The sequence below is a fragment of the Bufo gargarizans genome, chromosome 10, assembly GCF_014858855.1.
Source record: "Bufo gargarizans isolate SCDJY-AF-19 chromosome 10, ASM1485885v1, whole genome shotgun sequence".
NCBI lineage: Eukaryota > Metazoa > Chordata > Amphibia > Anura > Bufonidae > Bufo > Bufo gargarizans.
The window spans coordinates 47,793,890-47,808,336 of NC_058089.1; the positions used below are offsets into that span (position 1 = coordinate 47,793,890).

The following is a 14,447-nucleotide window of genomic DNA, read 5'->3' on the forward strand; positions in this document are numbered from 1 at the left end:
ACAGGGACCAGGTTACCCCCCATGTCTGCTCCCCTGGCTCAGCTCTAGACGGTATTTCTCAGCTATAATATTCTAGGGGCAAAGGGATGTCATATAGGGGGTCTCCTGCTTGGACACCTTCCATTAACCCAAACTGAGAGGCAATGATAGCTCTATTTTTTGTTAAAGGGAACGTGTCACCGATTTTTTTTTCCTGCCAGTTAAAACCAGATATAGTAATATATAGTATCTCCTTTTTTTTATTTTTTTAATCTGTTTCTATTTTCTGATTTCAGATTTCTTTAAATTCTATTTCCTGAATGGGATCATGAGGGTGGCCATCTTGTCTGAGCTGGTCTTAACAGCATGTAGAGAATTGCTTTACAGCAGTCACATGGGCCATATACACGATGGTCAGGAGAAGACCTCATTGACTTCTATGGGAGAGTATTCTAGGCATGCTCTGCGACCTGTGCAGAGGTCAGGAGGAAGTAGAAAAGCTCTGATATCACCTGCTGTGCATGGCGAATCCTGTGTTATCTACATACAGAGGTGATACCTGTCATTCCAATCCTGCCTGTAATGATAAGCAGATAACTACAGTAAAGTGACCTGTACAGACTAAGAAGTGGCGCCAGTTATTAGACTTAGTGGCCAATGTGAAAACTGCAGGATTTATGTTTTTTGTTTAAAAGTAGATATTGACATGGAAAATTAAAAATAATTTCACCAGAAATTCTTTAAAAATGTGGGTAATATAAAAATGTGATTTAAACAATAGGTCATTTTCTGATGACAAAAGTCTAATGGTCAATTTGAAATTATGCGCACCCATGACAGACATACATAGATCCATTATTCTTTTTTTTTTAATTTATTTAACCCCCGATTAATCAAATACTATACTAATGAGAAAATATTCTGTAGAACAATGTGCAATAGCATTACACGCATATAGGTGGCGCTGTTGTCATAGGAAAAAAAAACTGCTGCAGTATATAATGAGTTTGTCAGGGTTCAGTGAGATACTCAGGTCAAGCGACATCTTGCTGGACCAGGGAGAAAATATATAGTATTAATTAATTAATTAAACCTGCAATTAATATAATTGATACTACTACTACCACTACCAAGGGCCTAACTTTAATTCATAGGGCCCCATAGCAAAATAAGATGGGGCCCCACCACCTAGTGTGTTAGAAAATTAAAACAGCAGCATAGGTAGCAAAAATTCTAGGTATATATAATATTTCCATATATCAGAAAACCCACATTATAGCAAAAAGGCGCCATATTGTTATTCCCCTCGAATAGGTACAATGTTCTTGCATCTGATTGGGCCTCCTCAACCTCGGGGTCCCAATAGCAAGTGCTATGGCCATAGTTACGCCCCGTGACTGCTATTATATTAAGTCTTCCAATTGTATCAGAAACCTGTATATTCCCTAGGATTTCCATGAGTTGTGCTTTTGTCTTACACAGGGGTGTAGCTGTACAGGTGCAGAGGTGGAAGTCACCCCTCATGGGGCCAAAATATAAGAAATCACCAGTAGGATAAATGATACATGGTAGATGGGGGGTTACAGATTTTGCATTGTGGCCCACGAAACCTCCTGCACCAGTGAACATAAAGAAATGACAAGAAATGCAGGGATTTGTTTGCACTGACCACTAAATAAAAATGTTAATTGTTTTGTATAAAAAAGTATTTATTAGTAATTGATAGTTATTATAACAATCTATTGAACTATTTATTAGTAGTTAATAGTAATCAAAGTAATTTATTAAAGTATTTATTAGTACTTAATAGTAACCATAGTAATTCAATAAAGTATTTATTAGTAATTAATAGTAATCATATACATTTATTAAAGTATTTATTAGTAATTAATAGTAGTCATAGTAATTTTTAAAGTTTTTATTAGTAATTAATAGTAGTCATAGTAATTTATTAAAGTTTTTATTAGTAATTAATAGTAATCATAGTAATTTATGAAAGTATTTATTAGTATATAATAGTAATTTATTAAAGTATTTATTAGTAATAGTAATTTATTAAAGCACTTATTAGTACTTATTAGTAATCATAGTAATTAAAGTATTTAATACTAAGTTATTGCAACCATAGTAATTAATTAAAGTATTTATTAGTAATAGTAATCATAGTAATTTATTAAATTATTTATTAGTAATTAGAAGTAACCATAGTAATTTATTAAAGTATTTATTAGTAAATAATAGTAATCATAGTAATTTATTCAAGTATTTATTAGTAATTAACAGTAATCATAGTAATTTATTAAAGTATTTATTAGTAAATAATAGTAATCATAGTAATTTATTAAAGCATTTATTACTAAGTAATTGTAACCATAGTAATTAAAGTATTTATTAGTAATTAATAGTAATCATAGTAATCTATTAAATTATTTATTAGTAATTAATAGTAATCATAGTAATTTATTTAAGTATTTATTAGTAATTAACAGTAACCATAGTAATTTATTAAAGTATGTATTAGTAATTAATAGTAATCATAGTAATTTATTTAAGTATTTATTAGTAGTTAACGGCAACCATAGCAATTTATTAAAGTATTTATTAGTAATTAATAGTAATCATAGTAATAAATTCAAGTATTTATTTAGTTGTTTCTTTCATATCGTTATAGTGTAGATTGTTCATGAGAATGATTTACTCTTGGACTGTGCCCGGTACCGGGGCAGAGCTTCTAGACGCAGTCCATAGGCAAGAACAGAGCAGTTTTTTTCTAATGTTTTACAACAAGGGAAATAGCGGCTGCTGCTGACAGATCTGTTATTCATGTTATGCTATCACTGTGTAATGGTGTCCTGCTGTGATTTGGGACTGACTTAACCCTGTGCAGCCTAGCCTGTTAATGAATGAATATGAAGGGCAAGTATTAAACATTGACATGTGAGTAATAATTAATGATGCTACTGAGCTGAGATGTAAGGGTGTATCAAAGCGAATGAGAGCGCGCGTGCGCAGTGTGTTCTCCTTTCACTAGTACAGGAGTTTAAAAATAAAACGAGTGCACTGTGCTATTTTCAGAAGTAGTGGTGAATGGACAGCGCCCTGCGCAAGCACAGCCCCTTCTCTGTTCATCGCCATGGGACTGACGGAAATCACCGAGCCAGTGCTCAGTTATTTTCGGAACTCCCCTAACGGCAAATGGAGGGTAGCAGCGCTTGCGTGCTGCCTCCTCTTTCACCTTGGGGGGCCTCGTTCTGGAGATATGAGCGGGTCCCAGAGGTGGTACATGAACCTATTTGTTAGTGATATGCCATCAGTGTCTGGGATGGAAATACCCCTTAGGGCCTGTTAACCAAAATTATAAAAATAATATGCCAGGAAACTAAGACCTGTCAGGCAGCAAGCAGCTTGTTTATAGTTTCCAGGAAGTAACATAATATTTCTAAGCTGCAAATAATAACACGTTAAGTAAATAAAGAACAATGAGAAACAACAGAATTGTCAGCAGCAGCTTGCTGATGGTTTTCATGCAGCAGTTAAATGCATATGGTTACAGGAAACGCTGCAGATTTTCTGCATAAAATCTTCAGAATAGCAAAACAGCAGCAGCAACATGGATTAGATTTTAACGATTTCATCACAATGGGATGGGCACATAAATTGACCTCCTGTGTGGATTTTAAATCCATGGAAAATAGACTAGTGTTGATCACGAATATTCGAATTTCAAATTTTTATCGCAAATATAGGAACTTCGCAAATTCGCGAACATTTCGAATATAGTGATATATATTCGTAATTTTGAATATTCAATTTTTTTTTAAATCAGTACACATGATCCCTCCCTGCTTCTAGCTTGTGGGCCAATGAGAAGGCTGAAATATATTTGACTTTAGGAGTAGTGTTGTTTGCGAATTTTCGTAATGCAAATTTTTCGTAATGTGAATTTTTATTGTGAATTTTTAAACTTACAACTATTAGACAAAGAAGATTATAGCACTAGATTAGCTAAATTGCTCTATATTAGTTTTTTTTCCGAATATTCGCAATATTGCTATAACTTAGTTTTTTCGAATATTCGTAATATTCTAAAACAAGAATATATAGCAATATAGCTAATATAGTGCTATAATCTTCTTTGTCTAATAGTTGTAATTTTTTTCTCATCTGAAGTTCAGATTGGAAAAAAATTACAACTATAAAAAAAAAGATTATAGCACTATATTAGCTAAATTGCTCTATATTATTTTTTTTTCGAATATTCGCTATATTGCTATATATTCTTGTTTTAGAATATTACGAATATTCGAAAAAACAAAGCATTCAATTGATTTTAGTGGGTAACATGTAATACGTCATTTAACCTGCGGAGGTGCTGTAGGGAACTTGAACACTGTGTGCCAAGTTCCTCAGCAGACTGCAGCTGATTGCTGGGGAACTCATCCGCATATTTTCAAGGGACCCTTCCAATAAAAGAGGAAACCCCCTTCAAAGTCATCACTTTAAATGAAGCATCTCCTGGAAGCGTGTTAGGTAATTTAGACTTCCATATCTTGGTTACATTCCTCCACTTGTCTCCTTATAGATTTACGTTATAGTCTGAATTGCTGACACTGTAGGATACATGATGGGGATTGAGATTCTAAGAAAAAATGTCCTAGTGGACGAAGCATCTGATGACACAGTAGCTGTCTGCAGCTTACAGGGATCTACGCAAGATGCCCTTCATATCCATTTTGCGGGCAAAGTATCCCAAGCCTGTGCTACTGGAAGACACATTTTGGCAGCTGTTAGAGGACACCCTTGAGAAGGCATCCTGGGCTTTACATGTCCACGGTAGGGGCAGATAGACCACAGCAGGCGGGGGCTATTTTAAATGCTGAAACATACACTCTGTTATAATTATACGGGTTGCAGGATCGGTGCGAGAAGGTTTGTTAAAATGCCGGCACTTCCCTGGAGACGTGTAAGGCTCATTCCCTGGAATGTGAGCGCTATTTCTAAGTGTAAGAGCAAACAACCGCGCCTTCCAAGCTGATAATTAATAGACAGGGTGCAAACATGTACAGAGACCGGGGGCTCATATTGCAAAGTGGCAGAAGGTCAAGGGGACTGAAGTCCAGGTGGGGTCTAACCAGCTGGTGACATAATTTTAAACTACGAAGCCATAGCGTCTCCAAACAAGGACATCTACTGTATATATATATATATATATATATATATATATATATATATATAGTTATATATAATCATTGACAAAAATAATGCACAAAGAAGGTGTAAGAATATGAAACTTTCTGTGTGAGACTGTAATGGTCATATATGTAAGTGATTTGAATATTAGAGTGGGAAGAAAGGGATGCAAATGAGTTCTTAACAAGTTCTGCCACCAGATATATGGCAGCTATCCTATAAGTCAATGTTCAGGCCTTGAGACATGACTCGGATATTAAATAAGCCAGCACCTCATCTGCAGACAGCTGTTTTGGGGTGATTGCCCCTCATCAGTGCAGAGCAGAGAGTACTGGCGTAACTGGGTGAGAGGTTTAAGTCGGGATTTGGGGGGTACTATATCTCCTTGGGGAGAGAATGCCTTAGTCGGAATGAGGATACTTATAGGCCATACATGCTCCTCTGGAATTCTGGGAAGAAAGGGATGCAAAGGAGCTCTCTTCCCAAGGCGCTGTCTCCTCATCTGCAGATGAGGTGCTGGCTTATTTAATATCCGAGTCATGTCTCAAGGCCTTTCTTAAAGGGTCGAACATGGACTTACAGGATAGCTGCCTTACATCTGGTGGCATCAGAGGCAGAGCTTGTTAAGAGCTCATTTGCATCCTTTTCTTCCCAGAATCCCAGAGGAGCATGTATGGCCTTTAGGTCTTCCCAGGCCGATTCGGATGATCCCCAAGGAGAGATAGTGCCCCCCAGAATATTAGTGAAAGGAGTTTATTAGGGAAATTTGTATAACTGAAAGGACCCTATTAGGCCGCCTCTAGCCTGGATACAAGATGAGATACTTTTGGACATGGAGGCATACAGGTTCCATATGGTATCCCGTGGCACATTTGCCCACAGATGTTTCAGCTGGGCCTGTAGATCCTGCACACTCGTAGGTTGCAGAAGCTGGCGTCCCAGCAGCTCCCATAAATGCTCGACTGGAGATAAATCTGGTGACCGGGCAGCTAAGGAAGTGTTATAATCTGGAGGAGACATTCCTGAGCATTATCCTAAAATGCCAGTTGGAAGCCCTGCCACGAGAGACGACACATGTGGCTGCAGGATGTTCTGCAGATATCACTGAGCTGGTAGTGTCCCTCGTATCACCACTAGGGTTGACGGACTGTTATATGCGTTTGCTCCCCAGATCATCACATAACCACTGCTCCCAACATCTCCTAACATCTAGGTCAGAATGGCCTAGGTGGCAGGCAATTCATTGAAATGATCATCCTGCTCCTCTCTGTCCAATGATGCACCCCCTCTCAAAGTCTGGGCGAAATGTCTTTGAGTGTGTCGTAGAGGCATGTCTCTCACCAAGAGGTACACTACCCAAAAGTAGCCTCTGAGGGCAGCCAGGGAAGCACTATGACCCCATCTTGTGGCAAGACCCTGTGTCTAATCAGATTAGCTCATCTCCTGCTGTTGTCACCATTCCAGTTCTAGCCTGACAAAAGGATATAAAATGGCAATCTTATCATGCCTCGTTCCTTAGTGTCTCTTACCATTTCACCTGCGCCCCTTCCTCTGACACTTCACATTCAAACTCCACTCTTTCCCCTACCATCACCACTTGATCTTCCAGAGGATGGAGGATCTGCACCGGTGGCTCTGTAAGAGATATACAATATATTATTCCATGCATGCTATTCCTATGGTTAATTGTAAGCGATGGGATCACAGCAGCAGAAGAGGAATGTGTTGATTTTGTGGGGGGCAGTGACCTGTGCACTGATACTAATACATTGTAAAAGCACTAGTGACGAATTAGAAAATAATCAAGCTAATTATTGAAATCCCGAGGCGTAGGCATCCCTTTTCCCAGCACATAACCTGCAGCGGTGGTTTAGACCATGCAAATAGTTTCATTAGGTGGGAAGACAATCTAGATTGAGTGTCTAGAGTTGGGGAAGGGGGGGGGGGGGGTGTAATATGGGAAGTGACATGACGTGCAAACAGCAGGGAACCCAAGAAGTGATGTTGTAATGTGAGAATCCTGGCAGACGGATACTTGAAGATTCTGAGGATTTGATGGCGGGCCAGTGACATTTCTGACACATTCATTTGTCATCTGCAAACTTCATGTCAGACATTTTTCAGAAGTGGATTCACATCGACGCTACAGTCAGCAAAATCAAACTAATATGTTGTTTATACTTAAAGGGGTTATGCCATGATTAATGTAAAAATTAAATAAATAAAAAAATCTGACATCATATAATACATGACAATCTCTTTCTAACAAAGCTAGTACCAGCCCTGCACCTCACATGGATCCAGAGATCTCCCCATTCACTGCTCCAATTGTTTTGCTAGATTCTGTTCAGGCTGACAGCTCGGGGGGGGGGGGGGGGGGTGTCCTTTATGCTGTACCTCTCTCCCTATCACAGCTCGGGGGGTGTCCTTTCTGCTGTACCTTTCTCCCTATCACAGCTCGAGGGGTGTCCTTTCTACTGTACCTCTCTCCCTATCACAGCTCAGGTGGGGTGTCCTTTCTGCTGCAGCTCTCTCCCTATCACAGCTCAGGTGGGGTGTCCTTTCTGCTGCAGCTCTCTCCCTATCACAGCTCAGGTGGGGGGGTCCTTTCTGCTGCAGCTCTCTCCCTATCACAGCTCAGGTGGGGTGTCCTTTCTGCTGCAGCTCTCTCCCTATCACAGCTCAGGTGGGGTGTCCTTTCTGCTGCAGCTCTCTCCCTATCACAGCTCAGGTGGGGTGTCCTTTCTGCTGCAGCTCTCTCCCTATCACAGCTTAGGTGGGGTGTCCTTTCTGCTGTAGCTCTCTCCCTATCACAGCTCAGGTGGGGGTGTCCTTTCTGCTGCAGCTCTCTCCCTATCACAGCTCAGGTGGGGGTGTCCTTTCTGCTGCAGCTCTCTCCCTATCACAGCTAAGGTGGGGTGTCCTTTCTACTGTAGCTCCTTCCCTGCCTCAGCTTCTAACAGTATATATGGCTGGAGCCAGTGAGGTGGACAAGAAATAAGGAAAAGAACAAACAGCAGGTGGCGCTATACAGATACATTTTATTGAATAACTCAGTGGCTGTACTACATTTTTAATTACATGCCATTACCAAAGTATTCAGATCCAGGTGCTGGTTTGAAAAATATAGAATGTGTTTGATGGCACTACCCCTTTAAGTTTAGATCATACTACTCAATGTAGGGAGAAAAATAGGTCTTTTTGTTGTGTGGAAACCATCAGCAAGGTGTTGATTTCCATGGAATCGTTCTGTTCTGAATGAACAGTGGGTCTGATTGTTTAATTAACACCAATAAGCCCTGAATAATCATTGAAAAGGTCGTCTCAATAAAGAGAACCCCTGCCCAGTGCCAGTATTAAGGAATATGACTACATAGAGGAGGGTACCTCACTTGGGGCCCCCTCTATTAGCAAGAGCAGAGAGTCGCTAACAAACAGCAGGTTATGCTCTTAGATAGTTGTGGTCTGAGTTATCTCCAGACCTGACCATTGCATTAAGTCAGGCATCCTCAAACTGCGGCCCTCCAGCTGTTGCAAAACTACAACTCCCAGCATGCCCGAACAGCCTACAGGTATCAGCCCACAGCAGGGCATTGTGGGAGTTGTAGTTTTACAACAGTTGGAGGGCCGCAGTTTGAGGGTGCCTGCATTAAGGTGTCATCTGTATGGTAAACCTTCTACTGATGGCTTGGTCCCCTCTCCTGAGCCTGCACCATCATTGTGCTGTAAACATATGGCGGTTCGTGGAAGCTACCTGAGTAGTGCATCATACATTGATGGCACTTGTGGAAAGGGGTTGCCTCATTGGTGATCCGCTGTGGAAGCTGTTGGTGGCTATACTTATCACACTGACCCTCTGCTGTGGCCTACAGAAGGAAGTCCAAGCTTTGGACCACCTCCATGAGATCCATATGACATAACAGGACTTCTAGACAGGGCTTGTCCTAGTCAGAACCCAGATACTGAGAACATAAAGATTCATGGCCTTTAATGATCGTGCTTTGCGGACACCAACCTCTTACGAACAGTTCAGTGAAGGACTTCTCCTCTCCGATGACACAGGTATATGCTGCATCATCGGCCAGCGAGCAGTTATTAATAGTCAAGATTCTTTTATTCCCAATGCTCTCGAAGATGTACCTAAGAAAAGTAAAGAGAATGTCATGAACCGTTGACGATTGATCTCTATTAGGTTATGACTTGGGCCAGATTTACTATCTAGTGTGTTCCTTTGCTTGGGACGCCAAGTGATTTAGCTTGTGGCTTGTCATGGTGTGCCGCACTATAACCCCGGCCATATCGTTTCTGCTTTCATACATGTGCCATGTACATCAGCAGGAAATACATGTATGCATGTGTTGCATTGCCTGATCTTCTAGGTATATAGTAATACTATGGACTGGTCGGTTGCAAGAATAGTTAGCAGCTCGTTTCTTTCCTCCTCCTCATTCAGCCGCTGACAGATCGAGGTACATGATGCACTTAGGCACATCATTAGGGAAAGGACAAGAATCTGGCACTAAGTAAAATTAAAGTGGTGATAAGCAGGGAGGAAAAACACTCTCAGCTCCGTACTGAAGGAGATAATGCATCCTGTAAGTAGACCCCTGGCCCTCCATAACCTCAACTAAGGACTGAGATTCCTTATGTCAGACCCGCAGTCTGTATTTGGTTTCCTAGAGCATCTGTCATAAAGGAAAATAAGTACATGCTGTCAAAGCGTCACTGTCTTTACTTTATAAAGTCTAATATGTTAACTTTAGGAATTACAGTGTTATTTTACATATAAATGCAACCCGTCATCACTGTTTGGAGTACCTCTTGTCATCATGTCCCCAATGATGTTTTGGGGGTAGTTGTGTAGTGCCCTGGCGCAAGGGTACTTTGGACTATGGACATTTGCGGCATTTGCCCCTGTTGCTATTATGCAAAGCCATCAACACCCCCTACTTGATTGAACTTCGAAGGGTTAACTTGCACTGTGATTTATGCTGTTGTGTGCACTGATACTGTTTCATAGTGTTGAACCACATGTTATATACAGACTGTACAGGTGAACGTCGAAAAGTTAGAATATCGTGCAAAAGTTCATTTATTTCAGTAATGCAACTTAAAATTCGAATTTTGTGAAAAGGTTCAATATTCTAGGCTCAAAGTGTCGCACTCTAGTCAGCTAATTAATGCATACCCCCTGAGCAAAGGGGACCTGAGATTGTGACTTTGGGGGTATTCATAAGCTATAAGCCATAATCATCCAAATTATAACAAATAAAGGCTTGAAATCTCTCGCTTTGCCTGTAATGAGTCTCATGTGTTAGTTTCACCTTTTAAGTTGCATTACTGAAATAAATTAACGTTGCACGATATTCACATTTTTCGAGTTTCACCTGTATATATATTGTTATAAATCCTGTCGATCTGCAGGATATCTGTACTGAACCATGGAAAGGGTTATGAACAGCCAGCTAATACTGAGAGACTTTGGGACTTTCTATCAATCCACTGAGAAGTTCGAAATCTTTCACAGTTACTATAAGGGACTATGCAACATTTTGTAGGGAAAAAAACAATCACACTGACTTTTTGACTGGTTCAGCTTTGTTGTTTATGTCTGGAAAAATGGCTTAGGCTACTTTTACATTAGAGTTTTTTGCGGATCCGTCATGGATCTGCAAAAACGCTTCCGTTACAATAATACAACCGCATGCATCCGTCATGAACGGCTCCGGTTGTATTATGTCTTCTATAGCCATGACGGATCATGAACACCATTGGAAGTCAATGGGGGACGGGTCCGTTTTCTATTGTGTCAGAGAAAACGGTTCCCTCCCTATTGACTTACATTGTGTGTCAGGACAGATCCGTCCTGCTCCGCACTACATCGCGGACAGAAAAACGTTGCTTGCAGCGTTATTCTGTCCGCGATGGAGACGCAACCAAATGAAACGGAATGCATTTTGGTGCACTTCGTTTCATTTAGTTCAGTTTTTTCCCAATTGACAATGAATGGGGACAAAACTGAAGCGTTTTCTTCCGCTATTGAGATCCTATGACGGATCTACATAGTAGAATTGAAAAACGCTAGTGTAAAAGTAGCCTTAGTCATTCTTGTATTTAAAGGGGTTCTACAGTTTGTTTTAACTGATGATCTATCCTCTGGATAGATCATCAGCATCTGATCGACGGGGGTCCGACACCTGGGACCCCCGCTTATCAGCTGTTTGAGAAGGCAGCGACGCTCCAGCAGCGCCGCAGCCTTCTCACTGTTTACCGCTGGCTCAGTGATGTCACGATTAGTATCAATGGCCTGGGCGCGGCTAAGCTCCATTCACTTAAAACAAACTGTAGAACCCCTTTAAACTCTATGTTTAGGCTATGATTCTCCACTCCACCTCTCCCACCAGAATGTTCTAGTTCACTTAGAAACTGCAGTTAGAGCCCCTAGTTGTCTGAAGATAGGGACCAGTGCTTAGTAAGAGAAACTCCAGACTATTGAAGGACCAGAAGAAGATGCTGATACTCCGGCCATAGGTCCTGGGTCATCAGTCTTTTGACTAGGGAGTTAACCGGATGACTGAGCCACAGACCCTGGGCCACCAGCCCTTTGGCCAAGGTGCCAGTCCTTCTGAGAGAGAGAGAGAGAGAGATTGGGGGACAGCTAGCTCAGGCCTCTCCTCAGCAACAAACCTTCTTCTGCCAGGGAGGAGGCTGGAGAAGCCAGCTCAGTTTTGCACTTGAGTTCCTCTAGTAAAGAATAAAACTGGTTTGCAGACCTTGACTCTTTGGACTTAATTTCACTTGGGGTGAACAATGGCTTACCATCCCCTCTAGAGAGCAGCAACACGTGGTCAAACAGTGTTCAGGGGATCCAGTGTAGCATTGGGCCACCACAAACCTGGAGTTAGGCCGATGCATAACTTTGCTGCAAAACCACTTTATTTCCCTAAGGCAAATGAACCATTTGAAGTCATGAGGGCATTAGTCTTGATGCTCCAATTCAAGCTTGCCACCCCTCCAAAGTTGTCCATCAGATGAACTACCACAAAACATCATAGGGGGCATGATGACCAGAGCTGTGAGGTACCCCAGGTGGTAGAAGGTCCATTATGATGATGACAAGTTCCCTTTAAATATAACCTTAAGGATCTGCCTACTGCTGCCTACCACTAGGGCAAGTTCAACTGACTCTTGGTCTCCCTCTACTGGTAGCTGAATGCAAAATGTTATCACTACAGCTGTATGAGGAGCAAAGGATTTGGAGCTAGGTAACAGCAAAACAGAGCTACTTTTATAAAGTTAAAATAAGAAATTAATCGGTGTTGGATTTTGTAGCTCTTTAGAATGAATAGAGGAATTAAGATAGGTACAACCTGATGACCTTGCTAGGATCCTCTAGAATAGACTCAAATTTCAAGAAAGATAAAATAAATACGGTAGTAAAAAAATAAAAATAAACCAGGGATTTTGAACTATAATGAAATGGCCACACCACTCATTAGGACATCTGATATCTGGACATTTATAGAATATATCTAAAAACTTACTTGCTGGAGGATCATTGACAGTTCCAGGTCAATCCCAAAAGGCACAGAGAAAATGATAGGAAGAGAAGAAGAAGAAAAGACAATATAGGGATTAAATACTTTCTGAAGAGTAGTCTTCATGCATTCCGTCATTATGTACACATAGGCAAAGATACACATCATAATACGGCACTGCCACTTGGATGTTCATCTTACTATATGAGAAGGGTGCCCACAATTCTTGATATGGAATAGGGCTCAGCTTTATTGGTTCTGCACTAGTGGTAGATAACAAGGTCACTTAGGCTATATTTACTTTTGGGTCAAATTCATTGGTCCAATGACCCAAATTGCTCCTAGCAAACCCTATTGAATTGTAATAGGGGTCAGGGTTCCATCAAGACTTCTGTTGTCTTGACCACAAGAACAGTGCTCCGTGCTGCTCTATTCTTGGAGGCCCCATCGTATGCCAAAATCCAGTGGAGTTACAACAACCATTTCCATTTCTGGTACTCTGAAGATCTGAAAATGTTCTTTGCACTCAAGTCACCAGTAACACACTTGCAAATCTACTGCTGACCTTTTGCTATATATTGTGGAGGTTCTTGAGCGATGCACTTTATGAGGAGTAACCTAGTTTGGAAGGGGGGAATTCACAGCAAAGATCCCTCAAAGAATACTGTAGAGTACAATGTCCAAATAATCTACTACACAAGGGCTAAATAATACCACTATATACTGCCATATAATGCCCAAACAACTATCATATAGTGCTAACATAATGTGACCATATCTACTCCCCCATCTCTCCATAATCAGCTCCTATATACGGGATCCTCTCACCTTCCAGTAACACGAAGCTCTTGACCATTCTTCATCCATTTCACTTCTGCATCAGGATTTGTTACTTCCACAACCAGCTTCATCTTCTGCCCCTTATCCACTTGGTATGCAGGATCCAGCTTTTTCAAGAAAGCTAATGGAAAAAAACAAGCAATAGAATAAAGAACAATTATTGGCAAGAACTACAGTTACAGAATTTTTCTATAAAAAATTGCAAAAATGTATGTAAAATAAAACGTTCAACATTTTTGCCCCATTGATTTTTTTTCCATTTTTTTCTCTGTGAAAAGCAGAGATAATTGTGGAGGATCCCGCTTTACTTATACCGGTGAGGACCTAAAACAAGATCATCTAAAACAAGCAAGGGGTGGCCAAACGTTTTCAGACACACCGCTGGGACCCGCACCTATCTCCTAAACAGAGCCCCGCAAACTGGTGGCTGGAGGACTCTCGTTTGGCCACCGACCAAGCGCTCTCCCCATAGAAGTGAGTCGGAGCGTACCGCGCATGTCCGGCCACGACTCCCATTTACTTCTATGGGCCCGACAGAAATAGCCGAGCCAGTACTCGTCTATTTTTGGCGGCCCCATAGCAAATGAATGGAGGGCGGTTGTGCGTTTGCAGTGTGCCCTCCACCACTTTCAGGGCTTCGTTCTCGGTACAGGTCGTGCGATATTGAAATGAATGGGAAGCACACTGCGCAAGCGCGGCCACCTCTCCATTCACTTTTATGGGACTTAAGGAAATAGCCGAGCCAACGCTCAGCTATTTTCGGTTCTCGCAGAATGGAGGGCGGCCACGGATGTGCGGTGCGCCCTCCATCACATTGCGGGCTCTGTTCTAAGGATTGGTGCAAGTCCCAGAGATGGAATCCGCACCTATCAGACACTGGGGGCACAGCCTAGCGATATG

At 41.2% G+C, this 14,447-nt stretch overlaps 1 protein-coding gene across 3 annotated transcripts in view; it reads right to left on the reverse strand.

The window, feature by feature from the left end:
* Positions 1 to 14,447, reverse strand: part of MYBPC3 (myosin binding protein C3) — a 101,078-nt gene that overhangs the window by 40,057 nt on the left and 46,574 nt on the right. For all 3 annotated transcript variants that reach the window (XM_044269497.1, XM_044269496.1, XM_044269498.1), the window contains 4 exons: positions 13,536 to 13,668; positions 12,714 to 12,716; positions 9,185 to 9,309; positions 6,699 to 6,804 (listed from right to left, as the gene is read on the reverse strand). In XM_044269497.1, coding sequence (XP_044125432.1) covers positions 6,699 to 6,804; positions 9,185 to 9,309; positions 12,714 to 12,716; positions 13,536 to 13,668 — 367 coding nt within the window. The remainder of the gene's footprint in view (positions 1 to 6,698; positions 6,805 to 9,184; positions 9,310 to 12,713; positions 12,717 to 13,535; positions 13,669 to 14,447) is intronic.